This window comes from Labeo rohita, chromosome 15 (genome assembly GCF_022985175.1).
Source record: "Labeo rohita strain BAU-BD-2019 chromosome 15, IGBB_LRoh.1.0, whole genome shotgun sequence".
Lineage (NCBI taxonomy): Eukaryota > Metazoa > Chordata > Actinopteri > Cypriniformes > Cyprinidae > Labeo > Labeo rohita.
This window is the reverse complement of record NC_066883.1, coordinates 8,945,679-8,958,603: the sequence shown is the minus strand read 5'-3', so window position 1 is coordinate 8,958,603 and position 12,925 is coordinate 8,945,679. Positions and strand designations below refer to the sequence as shown.

The following is a 12,925-nucleotide window of genomic DNA, read 5'->3' as shown; positions in this document are numbered from 1 at the left end:
AACCCCTTCCAGGCTGCACCACATCCCCTCTTGATCTGTCTGTGGTCCTTCAGGTTTCTGTGCCCTCTCCATGGAGATGGCTTCCCTGACTGCACTCACCTCTGTTAAAGACCGGGAAATCTTCAAGCCCTCTCAGTCAACATTTCGTGCCTGGAATTCGGGTCGGCGAACTCTCACGTTGTTCTGAGAACCCGGCCTGAATACGTGCCGAAGTAAACGCAAACTCCCAGACTCAGGAGACTGGTATGGTGTAGAACGGTCCTGCAGAGTTTAGATACAACCCTAATTAAACACACCCAATCCAACTAATCAATTCCTTCAGGCTTAATTGAAAACTGCATAGTATATGCATTGGAGCAAGGATGGAACAAAACTCTGCAGGGCTGCAGCCCTCCAGGAACTGAGTTTGACACCCCTGGTGTAGAGCCTGCAATAGTGCTTCCCCCCTTCTTCAGTTTAGTAAGTTTCCCCAGTTGAACCCTGAACTATTCCTTCCATCATTCCAACATGCATTCAAAATGCCATCAATAAAATGCACCTGTGTTCACTGTCCATAACATACGTCTGCCCATACCATAACCCCACTACCACCATGGGCCACTCGATCCACAACGTTGACATCAGCAAACCACTCAACCACACGACGCCATACACGCTGTCTGCCATCTGCCCTGCACAGTGAAAACTGGGATTCATCCGTAAAGAGAACACCTGTCCAAAGTGCCAGACACCATCGAATGTGAGCATTAGCTCACTCAGGTCGGTTACGACAATGAACTGCAGTCAGGTCAAGACCCCGATGAGGACGACGAGCATGCAGATGAGCTTCCCTGAGACACTTTCTGACAGTTTGTGCAGAAATTCTTTGGTTATGCAAACCAATTGTTGCAGCAGCTGTCCGGGTGGCTGGTCTCAGACGATCTTGGAGGTGAAGATGCTGGATGTGGAGGTCCTGGGCTGGTGTGGTTACACATGGTTTGCGGTTGTAATAATCATGCTGTCTAATCAGAATCTTGATATGCCACACCTGTGAGGTGGATGGTTTATCTCGGCAAAGAAGAAGTGCTCACTAACACAGATTTAGACAGATTTGTGAACAATATTTGAGAGAAATAAGCCTTTTGTGTACACAGAAAAAGTCTTAAATCTTTGAGTTCAGCTCATGAAAAATGGGGGCAAAAACAAAAGTGTTGCGTTTATAATTTTAGTCAGTGTAAACGTAAAGAATATTTTGAGATAAAACTAGCATTCCAAATGATATAATTCTTATTTTAAGCCACAAGGTATTTTTTTTTAAACTGAGGAGTCTAATACATTATTATACATATTTTTATACATTAGAGGATAATTCTGATGGAGAAAAAAAGCTCATTTGTGTAATATTACTGCAGAATATGTCTATTATGTTAAGCACCACAACTGAGCAAGAAACTTTTTAGGAGAAAAGCTCATGTTTATTTTTTTTTCCATGAAGGGTCTTGTTATCTGAAACAAGACATTCACCCTTTTTTTTTTTTTGTTTTATCAGTGCATAACCCCCAGTGGTATTTATGGCATATTTTGGTCTGTTGTTAAGTATGTTTACTGTATGCATGTATGTAAGTATGTATATATTACTAAACTTCCCCACTAGGTGAAGGTGGCACTTACTGAATCAGCTGGCAGGAGAAAAGCAAGCAAACAAAAAAACAAAAAAAACAAAACAAAACAAAACAAAACAAAAAAACTCATAAAGACTCCTTTAGGTTGAATTATTACATTTATTGTCAGCTAAACGATTTGAGACAAAAATACAGAGGGGCACCATTACAGTTATTATCACTTTGACAATATCAGTCAGGTATTCACATCTCTCATACCTATACTTAATGTTCTAGGATATCTGACTAATTAATGGCAAAATTTCATCTTAATTTAATATATAAAATCAATACATAATTTGTATAGCACTAATTACTGATATACTCAAACTTTGTGTCCCATGTAGCCATTTGTTACCAACTGCCTTTTTCAAGACAAGTTTTTTGTTTTGTTTTGTTTTTAAATCACTGATGTGTTGTGTGTTGTATAATACAACTTCCAAATATTATTTTTTTTCCCATCCATACCAAACCAAAATCTCATCCAAAAAACTTCAGAATAATGGAACTCAAAGTGCTACAATGCTACATAACTAATTTCTGGGTTTTGGCCAACAAAATTGCATTACAATAAAATTCTGTAAATTTAGTAAAAAATATAATACAGTTTCTTTAACTCTAAATGCAACTCTAAATTACTCTAAATAACTCTATGTGTTATTGATTTAAATGATTGGTAGAATAATTAATTGATTGATAGCCCTGATGCTATATGTATTTATATCCCTAACGTAATGAATTATATCAGATCCTGCTGCTTATTAATTCTTGAGCTTGTTTGAGGCGTTCCAGACGCTGCTTCAGATCAACTCTTTTTCGCCCTTGGTCTGAGTCTTCACTCAGCAGTTTGACCACATCTGCTCCATTCCTCAGTTCTAGCATTTGATGCCGTAAAATCTTAGCTGCATCCTTCAGCATGAAGAGGATTATCAGCATGGGCACATAGTCTGTCAGGCGTTGATAGACAATCTATATGGAGACAGGACATGAATTATAACAGTGAATTATATACGTTTTTTTTTTTTTTTTTTTTTTTTTTCAGGGTTGGAGCTAAAGTCTGCAGGATGTCGGCACTCTGGGGGTGCTTCTCATTAATTATTTCCTTTGCTTGCTTCCTTTCCTCACGTCTTACCTCCACCCCATCAGGATGCAAGGGAAGTACGCAAGGAAAAGACGCGAGGATGGAGGACTCAAAGGATGAACAATGAAATATTCTTGACCATTCAAGCCTCACTTCAAAGTGTCATCAGCTGCGCTAAAGTTATCTGCCCATATGTTGTTAAAGTTAGTTGTTTAGCGCATTCATACTAAATATGAATAAAGCAAGATGCTCTGTTTAAATATATGACATTATTTAAAGTGCAAAGATAAAATATAAATGTAAATTATTACGACTGATGTGAAGGGGTGTCACGAATCTGGTCGGTGTTCTGCGGACTGCTCACCACCAGATGTCACTCTCACCTCTTCACTACACACAGACTGTCACTCGTCGTCATGGACTACATCTCCCATCCTCCACCGCACTGATCACGCCTGACGCCTGTGGCCAATCAGTGGCACTATAAAAGCCCCGGATCTTCCCATACACGTCACGGATTGTTGCAGTGTTATTGTTGTTTCCTTGTTTTCCCGTGTTTATCGTTCCCGCCTGGCTTTACCGTTTACGTTTGTCTGCCGCCTGCCTTCTGGACTCTCGCTCGTTTTGACTAATCTCTTGGATCGCCCTCCTCGGACACTGTTCGCCCCTGATCGGACTAACGCCTGTCTCACGGACTCCTCTTGTGTTTCCTGTTTATATACCTGTTCGCCATTGCTCTGACTCTGCTTGCCTCGACTATGTCTCTGTCTCAACCCTTCAATAAAAGCATGCATTTGGATCCGCTCGCCTCCCGTCTCCCTGCCTCTGTAACAGAACAATCTGTCGCCACAGGATCCAGCAGCTTTTTACCTGGACATTCACATGATATGGACACAGACAGGATTCTTTGTCGGATCAAACAAGGACCGCACACACTGGATCAATACATCCGTGAGTTTCTTTCCATTTCCAACTACTCCACCCTACCGGACTGTTTAAAAATAGAAATTTTCTGTGACAGCGTAAATGAGTACCTGAAGGCGAAATTGAGACGCGTAGGTCCGCGCTCGTCACTGGAGGCATTCATGAACTTTGTTGTGTGTGGGTTCGCCGTTTACCATGGGGGTCGCAGGGAAGGAACGCGGCAATGGCGACCACGCGTCCCACTCGCAGATTGGCGGTCATGCCGGAGCACGATCCCACAAACACGTTTTCCGCCTGGATCGCTCGTGAAATGGCGGCCGTGTCGGAGTGTGCCCGTGCTATGTTGGTGTCAGCTGAGCCCGTGCACAAGATGGCGGCCGCGCCGATGTGCGCTCGCAAGATGGCAATGACGGTGGAGCCCGTTTGCAAGATGGCGGCTAAAGCATGGCTCCATCACGTCACAGCTGCCCTACCAAAGCCAAGTCAAGTTGCAGCTGTGTTTCCCGAGTCAAGTCAAGTTTCCAAGTCAAGTCAAGTTGCATCTGCATTTCCCGAGTCAAGTCAAGTCTCCAAGTCAAGTCAAGTTGCAGCTGTGTTTCCCGAGTCAAGTCAAGTTTCCAAGTCAAGTCAAGTTACCGCCGTGTCTCCTGAGCCAGGTCAAGCTTCGACTGTTGTTCCAGAGTCAAGTCAAGCCAAAGCTGTAGCTTCCAAGTCCAGTCAAGCTTCCAAGTCCAGTCAAGCTTCCAAGTCCAGTGAAGTTTCCAAGTGCAGTCAAGCTTCCAAGTCCAATCAAGCTTCCAAGTCCAGCAACGTCAAGGCGGTCGTTCCTGCGTCAAGCAACGTCAAGGCTGTGGTTCCTGAGTCAAGCAACGTCACAGCCGTGGTTCCTGAGTCAAGTAAAGTCATTGATCTTCACAAGCTAGTTCAAGTCACCGCTGGTCTTCACGTGTCAGATCAAGTCACTGTTGCTCTCCATGAGTCAAATCAGTTCACTACTGATCTTCACGAATCAAGTCACAGCCAATCTCCACGAACCAAGTCACGTCCTGCCCGACGGCTCAGAGCCCCATCACGCCTCGTCTGACCGCCCAGAGTCAAGTCACGACTCGTCTGACCTTCCAGAGCCCCGTCACATCTCGTCTATCTGTCTAGAGCCTCACCATGTCTCGTCTGACCGCCCAGAGTCAAGCCACGTCCCGCCTGACCGCTCTGAGTCAAGTCATGTCCCGCCTGACGGCCCAGAGTCAAGTCACGTCCCGCCCGACGGCCCAGAGTCAAGTCACGTCCCGCCCGACGGCCCAGAGTCAAGTCACGTCCCGCCTGACGGCCCAGAGCCTCCCCATGTTTCATCAGACCTCCCAGTGCCTCGTCATGTCTCATCTATTTGTCCAGAGCCAAGTCACGTCTCGTCTGACCTTCCAGAGCCGTGCCATGCCTCGTCTGACATCCCAAGATCACGGCCTATCAGGATGGCCGGCGTGCTGGACCCACCACTAGCATCAGTGAGGGCAGCGAACATCCCAGTGGCTAGTGATGCGCGGGTCGGGTATTTTTCCAACCCGCGGGTCCCGCTTTTATGAAATTATTTGGCCCGCCCCAGCCCGCCCCAGCCCGCCCCAGCCCGCCCCAGCCCGCCCCACCCCGCCCGACCCCGCCCGACCCCGCCCGACCTCAGCCCGACCCCACCCCACCCCACCCCACCCCGCCCTGAGCAAGCAAGAGCAAGAATGCATCCGGGGATTTGAACTGTACTTAGCTAGATATGAACTTTGAATCGGAACAATACTTTGGCAACAAATGATGACGTTTCACAAGTATAGACAAGAAAGCATATTGAGAAACAGCTATTGATCCTAATGATCTTGATTAGCTGGTTCAGGTGTGTTTAATTAGGGCTGGTGATAAACTAGGGTGGAAAGATTGGACGCCTTGGGATAAGCCCCATTCACACTACAAGCGACATGCAGAGGCAAAGCGACATGATCCCATTCATTTCAATGGAGAGCTGGTGATTTCCGGCGACAAGAGCGTCATCGAGCTACAGCGACCGTTGGCGACCGGATGGGGTGTGTCCAGCGACGCGACAAAGTTCAGAAACCCTCAACTTTATGCAAATGAAGAGCGACTTTCGGGAGCAACAACCAATAGGAAAGAAGACGGTAGAGCTCATGTGATCGTTCTCCTCTCTCAGCCATAGATAAACATACACAATGGAAAAAAAAGTAGGCTCTGCTTCTCATTCGTTTTTGTTTGTATGTACAGATTTAATTTATATTTATATTATATTTATTCTTTTGCCTCCAAAATGTTTGTATTTAGCGACAAGAAACCTGATTCGCTGTCAAGGCAACCAGTAGTGAGAATGCCCACTAGCAACCTTGTCGCCAGCCACTGGTGACATTTTTTAAATTACAATGATAGCAAATAAATTGGTTGCAAAATGGTGTACACTCGTGTTTAACTTTTAGTCTGCTTGTTATGTTCAGAAAAAATGTCATACAGTCACATTACTATATGCAATAGCCCTGTGGTTCTCAAAGTGTGGTTCAAGTACCAGTAGTTGTACTGCATTGCATACCTGCTGCTGCCATAATAAAGACCCATTTCGAATGTTTACATGCGTTTCTTCTCTTTCTGCTTCAACTTGTTGTGGTGGAGCAGTTACGAGATATTTCTTAAATAGATATATTTCTGTTAAATACTTTTCAGCATTTCAGTAATTAATAAGCATGCAAACTGGAGTGAAGTATAACAGTTACCATACAGTGTTTGGCAGTGATCAAAAAGGTATTAAACATTGAATTTTGAATCAATTTCTTCTTGTAAACTCAGAAATGTGGATTCAGACAGCAATTAAATTACCACATGACCTTGGTGTTTGTCAAAAAACAGTAGGTAATTTGACTGGAGATTTTTATGCAGGTGTTAAGAGGTAAACACCAACATTCTGGATTCAGATGGCAATTAAATCGACTACTCCCTGTAAATGGTGAAAATCACTTACATCCCCATGAGAAAATTACCATAAGAATAGGGCTTCTATTGAATTCTTGCCATTGTTACAACATTAATTATGGGAGAAAAAGTGATATTAAACCAACATCGCTTGAGAACAACAATTTAAATTTAAAGTTTGACTGAAATGAATTGTTAAAGCAACCTGTACTCAGACCACGTCTATTATAAACACAGTTTGTGAAAGCAATGAGGTCCAGGTCTGCCTGTGCTCGTAGCACGCATGCTTCAGTTGCATACATAAATGCGGCGGTGTGCGTGTATCATTTCATATTGAAGCGTGGATGAAACTGCAAACATGACTGTCAGATCTGTCACATTCAGCAGTGACAGTTTTTAAAGTAATAGCATTATATACTGCTGATATAAGCTTTTCTAGAAGCACGAAGCACATTAACAGAAAGTGGCCGTCACACGGTATGCAAGTACTAAACTAAGTTCTACTGTTGGGCAAAAAAGTATTTAGTCAGCCACCAATTGTGCAAGTTCTCCCCCTTAAAAAGATGAGAGAGGCCTGTAATTTTCATCATAGGTATACCTCAACTATGAGAGACAAAATGAGAAAAAAAAATCCAGAAAATCACATTGTCTGATTTTTAAAGAATTTATTTGCAAATTATGGTGGAAAATCAGTATTTGGTCACCTACAAACAAGCAAGATTTCTGGCTCTCACAGACCTTTAACTTCTTCTGTAAGAGGCTCCTCTGTCCTCCACTCGTTACCTGTATTAATGGCACCTGTTTGAACTCGTTATCAGTATAAAAGACACCTGTCCACAACCTCAAACAGTCACACTCCAAACTCCACTATGGCCAAGACCAGAGAGCTGTCAAAGGACACCAGAAACAAAATTGTAGACCTGCACCAGGCTGGGAAGACTGAATCTGCAATAGGTAAGCAGCTTGGTGTGAAGAAATCAACTGTGGGAGCAATTATTAGAAAATGTAAGACATACAAGACTACTGATAATCTCCCTCGATCTGGGGCTCCACGCAAGATCTCACCCCGTGGGGTCAAAATGATCATAAGAACAGTAAGCAAAAATCCCAGAACCACACAGGGGGACCTAGTGAATGACCTGCAGAGAGCTGGGACCAAATTAACAAAGGCTTCCATCAGTAACACACTACGCCGCCAGGGACTCAAATCCTGCAGTGCCAGACGTGTCCCCCTGCTTAAGCCAGTACATGTCCAGGCCCGTCTGAGGTTTGCTAGAGAGCATTTGGATGATCCAGAAGAGGACTGGGAGAATGTCATATGGTCAGATGAAACCAAAATAGAACTTCTTGGTAAAAACTCTACTTGTCGTGTTTGGAGGAGAAAGAATGCTGAGTTGCATCCAAAGAACACCATACCTACTGTGAAGCATGGGGGTTGAAACATCATGCTTCGGGGCTGTTTTTCTGCAAAGGGACCAGGACGACTGATCCGTGTAAAGGAAAGAATGAATGGGGCCATGCATCGTCAGATTTTGAGTGAAAACCTCCTTCCATCAGCAAAGGCATTGAAGATGAAGCGTGGCTGGGTCTTTCAGCATGACAATGATCCCAAACACACCGCCTGGGTAACGAAGGAGTGGCTTCGTAAGAAGCATTTCAAGGTCCTGGAGTGGCCTAGCCAGTCTCCAGATCTCAACCCCATAGAAAATCTTTGGAGGGAGTTGAAAGTCCGTGTTGCCCAGCGACAGCCCCAAAACATTACTGCTCTAGAGGAGATCTGCATGGAGGAATGGGCCAAAATACCAGCAACGGTGTGTGAAAACCTTGTGAAGACTTACAGAAAACGTTTGACCTCTGTCATTGCCAACAAAGGGTATACAACAAAGTATTGAGATAAACTTTTGTTATTGACCAAATACTTATTTTCCACCATAATTTGCAAATAAATTCTTTAAAAATCAGACAATGTGATTTTCTGGATTTTTTTTTCTCATTTTGTCTCTCATAGTTGAGGTATACCTATGATGAAAATTACAGGCCTCTCTCATCTTTTTAAGTGGGAGAACTTGCACAATTGGTGGCTGACTAAATACTTTTTTGCCCCACTGTATTTCACGCACAAGTTTTTAAAAAAACATGCATAAGTTACAAAAGCACAGTTGGTTATGTCTGTGAAGTTAAACAGATGGAAAAAAAAATCATGTTTATTTTAGATAAAGTAAAAGCAGTGTAATATACAGAATTTATACTGCTGTTTGGGTTTACGCTGTTAATATAACCCAAATGATAAAAAAAAAGCAGAAAATCACTCACTGCTCTTGACTGAACAACTTCTATAACTGTAATAAGAAGAAATTCCTTAATTGAAATTCAAGCTGCTTTTAAACGTTCTAGTGTGAAGATAAACATGGCAGATTGTGTGCAGCTCACTCAGGGCAGGGTCTCTGCTAATACAGTAGTGTCAGTCAGCAGTCATGGGTGGGGCTTGTAAAGTTTGATGTCACACTTTACGGATTCTGTGATTGGTAAGACAGTGACACTGTTTAAGATTTATGGAGAAAGGAGCAGGTTCATTTTTATCATTATAGGGTGGTTGTGTACACACACTGCTAACACACATTTATGTTCAAACAACACTTAAAAGGTAAATTGTGTGTTACATGTGTCTACATTATTATTGCGTAAGCTATATGTAGTTATCTCTTAATTGAACTGTAACATTCTTTTGACACACATTTTTGAAACTTGTTTTCCTCTGTATTTCAGTTTTACTCTGTTCCATTGTATTTGAAGTGGTGGTGACAATAAATCCATGCTTCAGTTTCAGTTTCTGTGGAAGGAGTTATCTATCTGCCTAGTTGAAGAAGGGGAACTCTTTTACGAGGGCAGAATAATAGGTCATTAAACCATTAACATTAAACATTAAAGCAATTTTACCCCCATTTGCTGAGAAATATAATGTAGAGATTGAGAATTGAAGCTATTATAGGCTATTAATAAAAGTCGCACAGCAAGTTTCTGTGCTCCTTAAAGTTTCCGTGTGTGCTGTGTGATCTCCGATCTCTGTTTGCAAGTTGTGCGCGTGTTAAAAATAAGCTAGAACGATGATTAAACTTATTTGAACTACCTGTACATTAGATGGTTTTAATGCATACCTACTAGTAAATCCGAATAGAGTCCTCAAACGGTGGTATGATACCACCAGTATCAGACATGGCATGATATTATATAATTCTTCAGAAAAACAATAATTACTAAAACTGAAAATCAAAATACAGCTTGTAAATAAAAACAAAATAAACAAGCGAACCATTTTTACTTTAACATATTAATACTCTCATCTCATCTCTCATAATAATCTCATCTGAGAAAAAAAAAAGGAAGTTAAAATATACATATATGTTCCCTTTCAATTTTAAATTTGACTGAAATGCATTGTTAAAGCTCTGCGAATGGCTTAACCAGTGACACGATCAGGGATTGCCAGCTCTTCCTCACCCCTTTCCCTGTCCACTTCTTCTACCACATTTTCAGTAGTTCAGACTCCAACATTCTACAGCTACACAGAAAGCTGGGCTGTGAGTTCTTATAAAGTTGTGATGTGAACAAGAAAGGGTCTGAGATTACTTCAGAACTGGGTTCTCTTTGGAGTCAACTACACTGTACAACTGGTTCTCTTTCTGGTTCTCACATCTTGGTGTGTTGCCAGTGTTCCTAGCTCTCTGTTCCTGTGTTTGCTTCTGCTGTTTGTCGATTACTGGCTGCTTTCTAGTCAGTTCCTCTGCCTCTAGCCCATTGCAGACCCCTCACTACCGAGGCCTGGCAAAGCCTTCTCCTGCACCACTTTTGTTTGACCACTCTGCTGTGCTTAAGCTGAGTGTGTGTTTTAGCAAACAGTGATTGTACTCACATTTGGATCCTCACCTTATCGATCCTGACAGTTTATACATTACATTCTTACACGATACACAGATACATTCTTACAAATAAAGGTGCTTTATCAGCATCAATGGTTCCAAAAAGAACCTTTACCATCCATGGAACCTTTTCCTTTGGATTATTAAATTGTTCTTTACACCAAGAAAAAAAAAAGTTATTTTATGGCATCACTGTGAAAATCCCTTTTTGGAACCTTTATTTTTTAAACCCTATTTGCACGGGATTAGTATTATCTGAGGACCTCAAGTGATTTAGAAATTACCCAAACATAAACAGAAGAATGTTCCTTGTCACACGCTGCTATACGTCATCCATCTAAGAGATGCCGATTTGCACGTGACTAATATTATCTCAGGACCACTGTGTTCAGCGAAATATGGTAGGTCATTTGCAGGGAATTTTTACTTAACAAATTACAGACATGGCCAATTTGCACGGGAATAAGATCCCAGACAACCTCCGCAATTATAACAAATGAGTAGAGGTCACCAGGTGATACTTATCCCATGCAAATCAGGCTTAAGAGTATAAATGAGTCGCTTATCATGTTTACAGTGTGAAAATGTATGATTTAGTACTGTCAATTGTCAATAAATAAAATACATTTCATAGTATGAGTTGCAACCCACCTCATAATAGAGAACGAGTTTGTCTGGTACAAAGTTTCTTGAGTCCAACAATGCACAGCCTTTAGAATTGTAAATCTTGTCCTCATCATAACAGTCGTTAGCGTTAGGGTTCTCATCACCAGAGTCCATCTGCGCTCTCTCTGGGATATCAGAGTTGACGAGTTTCTTTTGTAAAACCTTGTCCTGGGTGAAGACCAGTTGCTCCATATCAATAAACTCCTTGATTCTTTTCTCCACTTTGGCCTCTTGTTTTGACTGAATGTCATGAATCATTTTCTGAGAAGTACAAAATAATGCATTTCTTGTTTAAAAAAAGACACTAACATAGTTAAAAAAAAAAAGAAAAAGATATTATATAAAGATTTTACTCAAGGGCTAACTGAATATAATGTTTTGGGGCACTTGAAAATTTTGTTTGTCTGCTTAACCCCAGGGCATCCAAGATGTAGGTGACTTTGTTTTTTTAGTAGATCACAAACAAAGATTTTTTAACTCAAAACGTTGCAGTCTGTCAGTCATATAATGGCAAATAATCCCAAATTTTTGAGAGTTAAAAAAAAGCATACACAAACAAAACCAAATTAAACCCTGCGACTCGTGACAATACACTGACGTCCTGAAACACAAAACGATCGGTTTGTGTGAGAAACTGAACAGTATTTATATCATTTTTCAATTTTGATTCACCACTATGTCCTACTGTCCTGAGCACATGCACAGCATCTGGCCTGTGACATGTGTGCACACTCTGGCATAGGATACGCAAACGTCAGAAGCAATATGCGTTTATATGTCACTCATTGTTTACACAGTGCACAGAGATTGTGGACGTGTTCACTGTGAAGATCTGAAGATATTTAGAAGTACAGGTCATCGCAATGGAAGGCGATTTTTATATATCATCAGACAACGTGAATTTTTTTGCCCAACCGTATTTATTTGAACCAGAATACTCAAGAAGTAAGAGAGATGGAGGAAGTCTTCAAGCTTGAGGGAGACAGAGATCTCTTCAAAAGTGATGGTGTTCTTGTAGTAAGTGTTATGAGATGCCAACAGAAGTGGAGAGCATCTATAAGCGCTGATCACTTCCAGCGCTTGCGTATACTACGCCAGAGAGCTTACACATGTCACACGCCAGATGCTGTGCATGCGTTTAGGACAGTAGGACAGCGTTGAATCAGAGGTAAAAAATGATAGAAATACTGTTCAGTTTGTTGCACAAATCGTTCGTATCGAGTCTTAGGACATCAGTGTATCATCACGAGTCACAGAGTTTAATTTGGTTTTGTTTGTGTGTGTTTTTTTACTCTCAAAGATTTGGGAGCCATTGACTACCATTATATGACTTACAGACTGCAATGGTTTGAGTTAAAAATCTTTGTTTGTGATCTACTGAAGAAACAAAGTCACCTACATCTTGGATGCCCTGGGGGTAAGCAGATACACATCAAATTTTAATTTTTGGGTGAACTATCCCTTTAATTATATATTGTATGTATATTTGCAATTAAATAAAAATAAATTATATATGTAATTTAAACATATTAAAGCTGCAGTATGTAACTTTTTGGGTAAAAAAAAGGAAGAACAATAGATTATTTAACAAGTATATAAGTGTTCAAGACTGTCTCCTTACCTTACCTCGATTTGTAATTATAAGCTTATAATAATGATTAATAATTTGAGGTTATACCAGCACTGACATGATGAATAACAGTAACTGGAGCATGTATAGCATATGGTATATATGAGCAGTA

General features: G+C 41.4%; 1 protein-coding gene across 1 annotated transcript in view; it reads right to left on the bottom strand.

Moving 5' to 3' along the window:
• Window positions 1–1,852: 1,852 nt before the first annotated feature.
• The window catches only part of LOC127176750 (interferon-induced GTP-binding protein Mx), a 36,012-nt gene continuing 24,939 nt past the window's right edge, over window positions 1,853–12,925 (bottom strand). The window contains exons 12-13 of the mRNA XM_051128530.1: window positions 11,169–11,444; window positions 1,853–2,609 (exon numbers count right to left, since the gene is read on the bottom strand). Of these exons, the coding sequence (XP_050984487.1) occupies window positions 2,385–2,609; window positions 11,169–11,444 (501 nt within the window). The 3' untranslated portion in view covers window positions 1,853–2,384. The remainder of the gene's footprint in view (window positions 2,610–11,168; window positions 11,445–12,925) is intronic.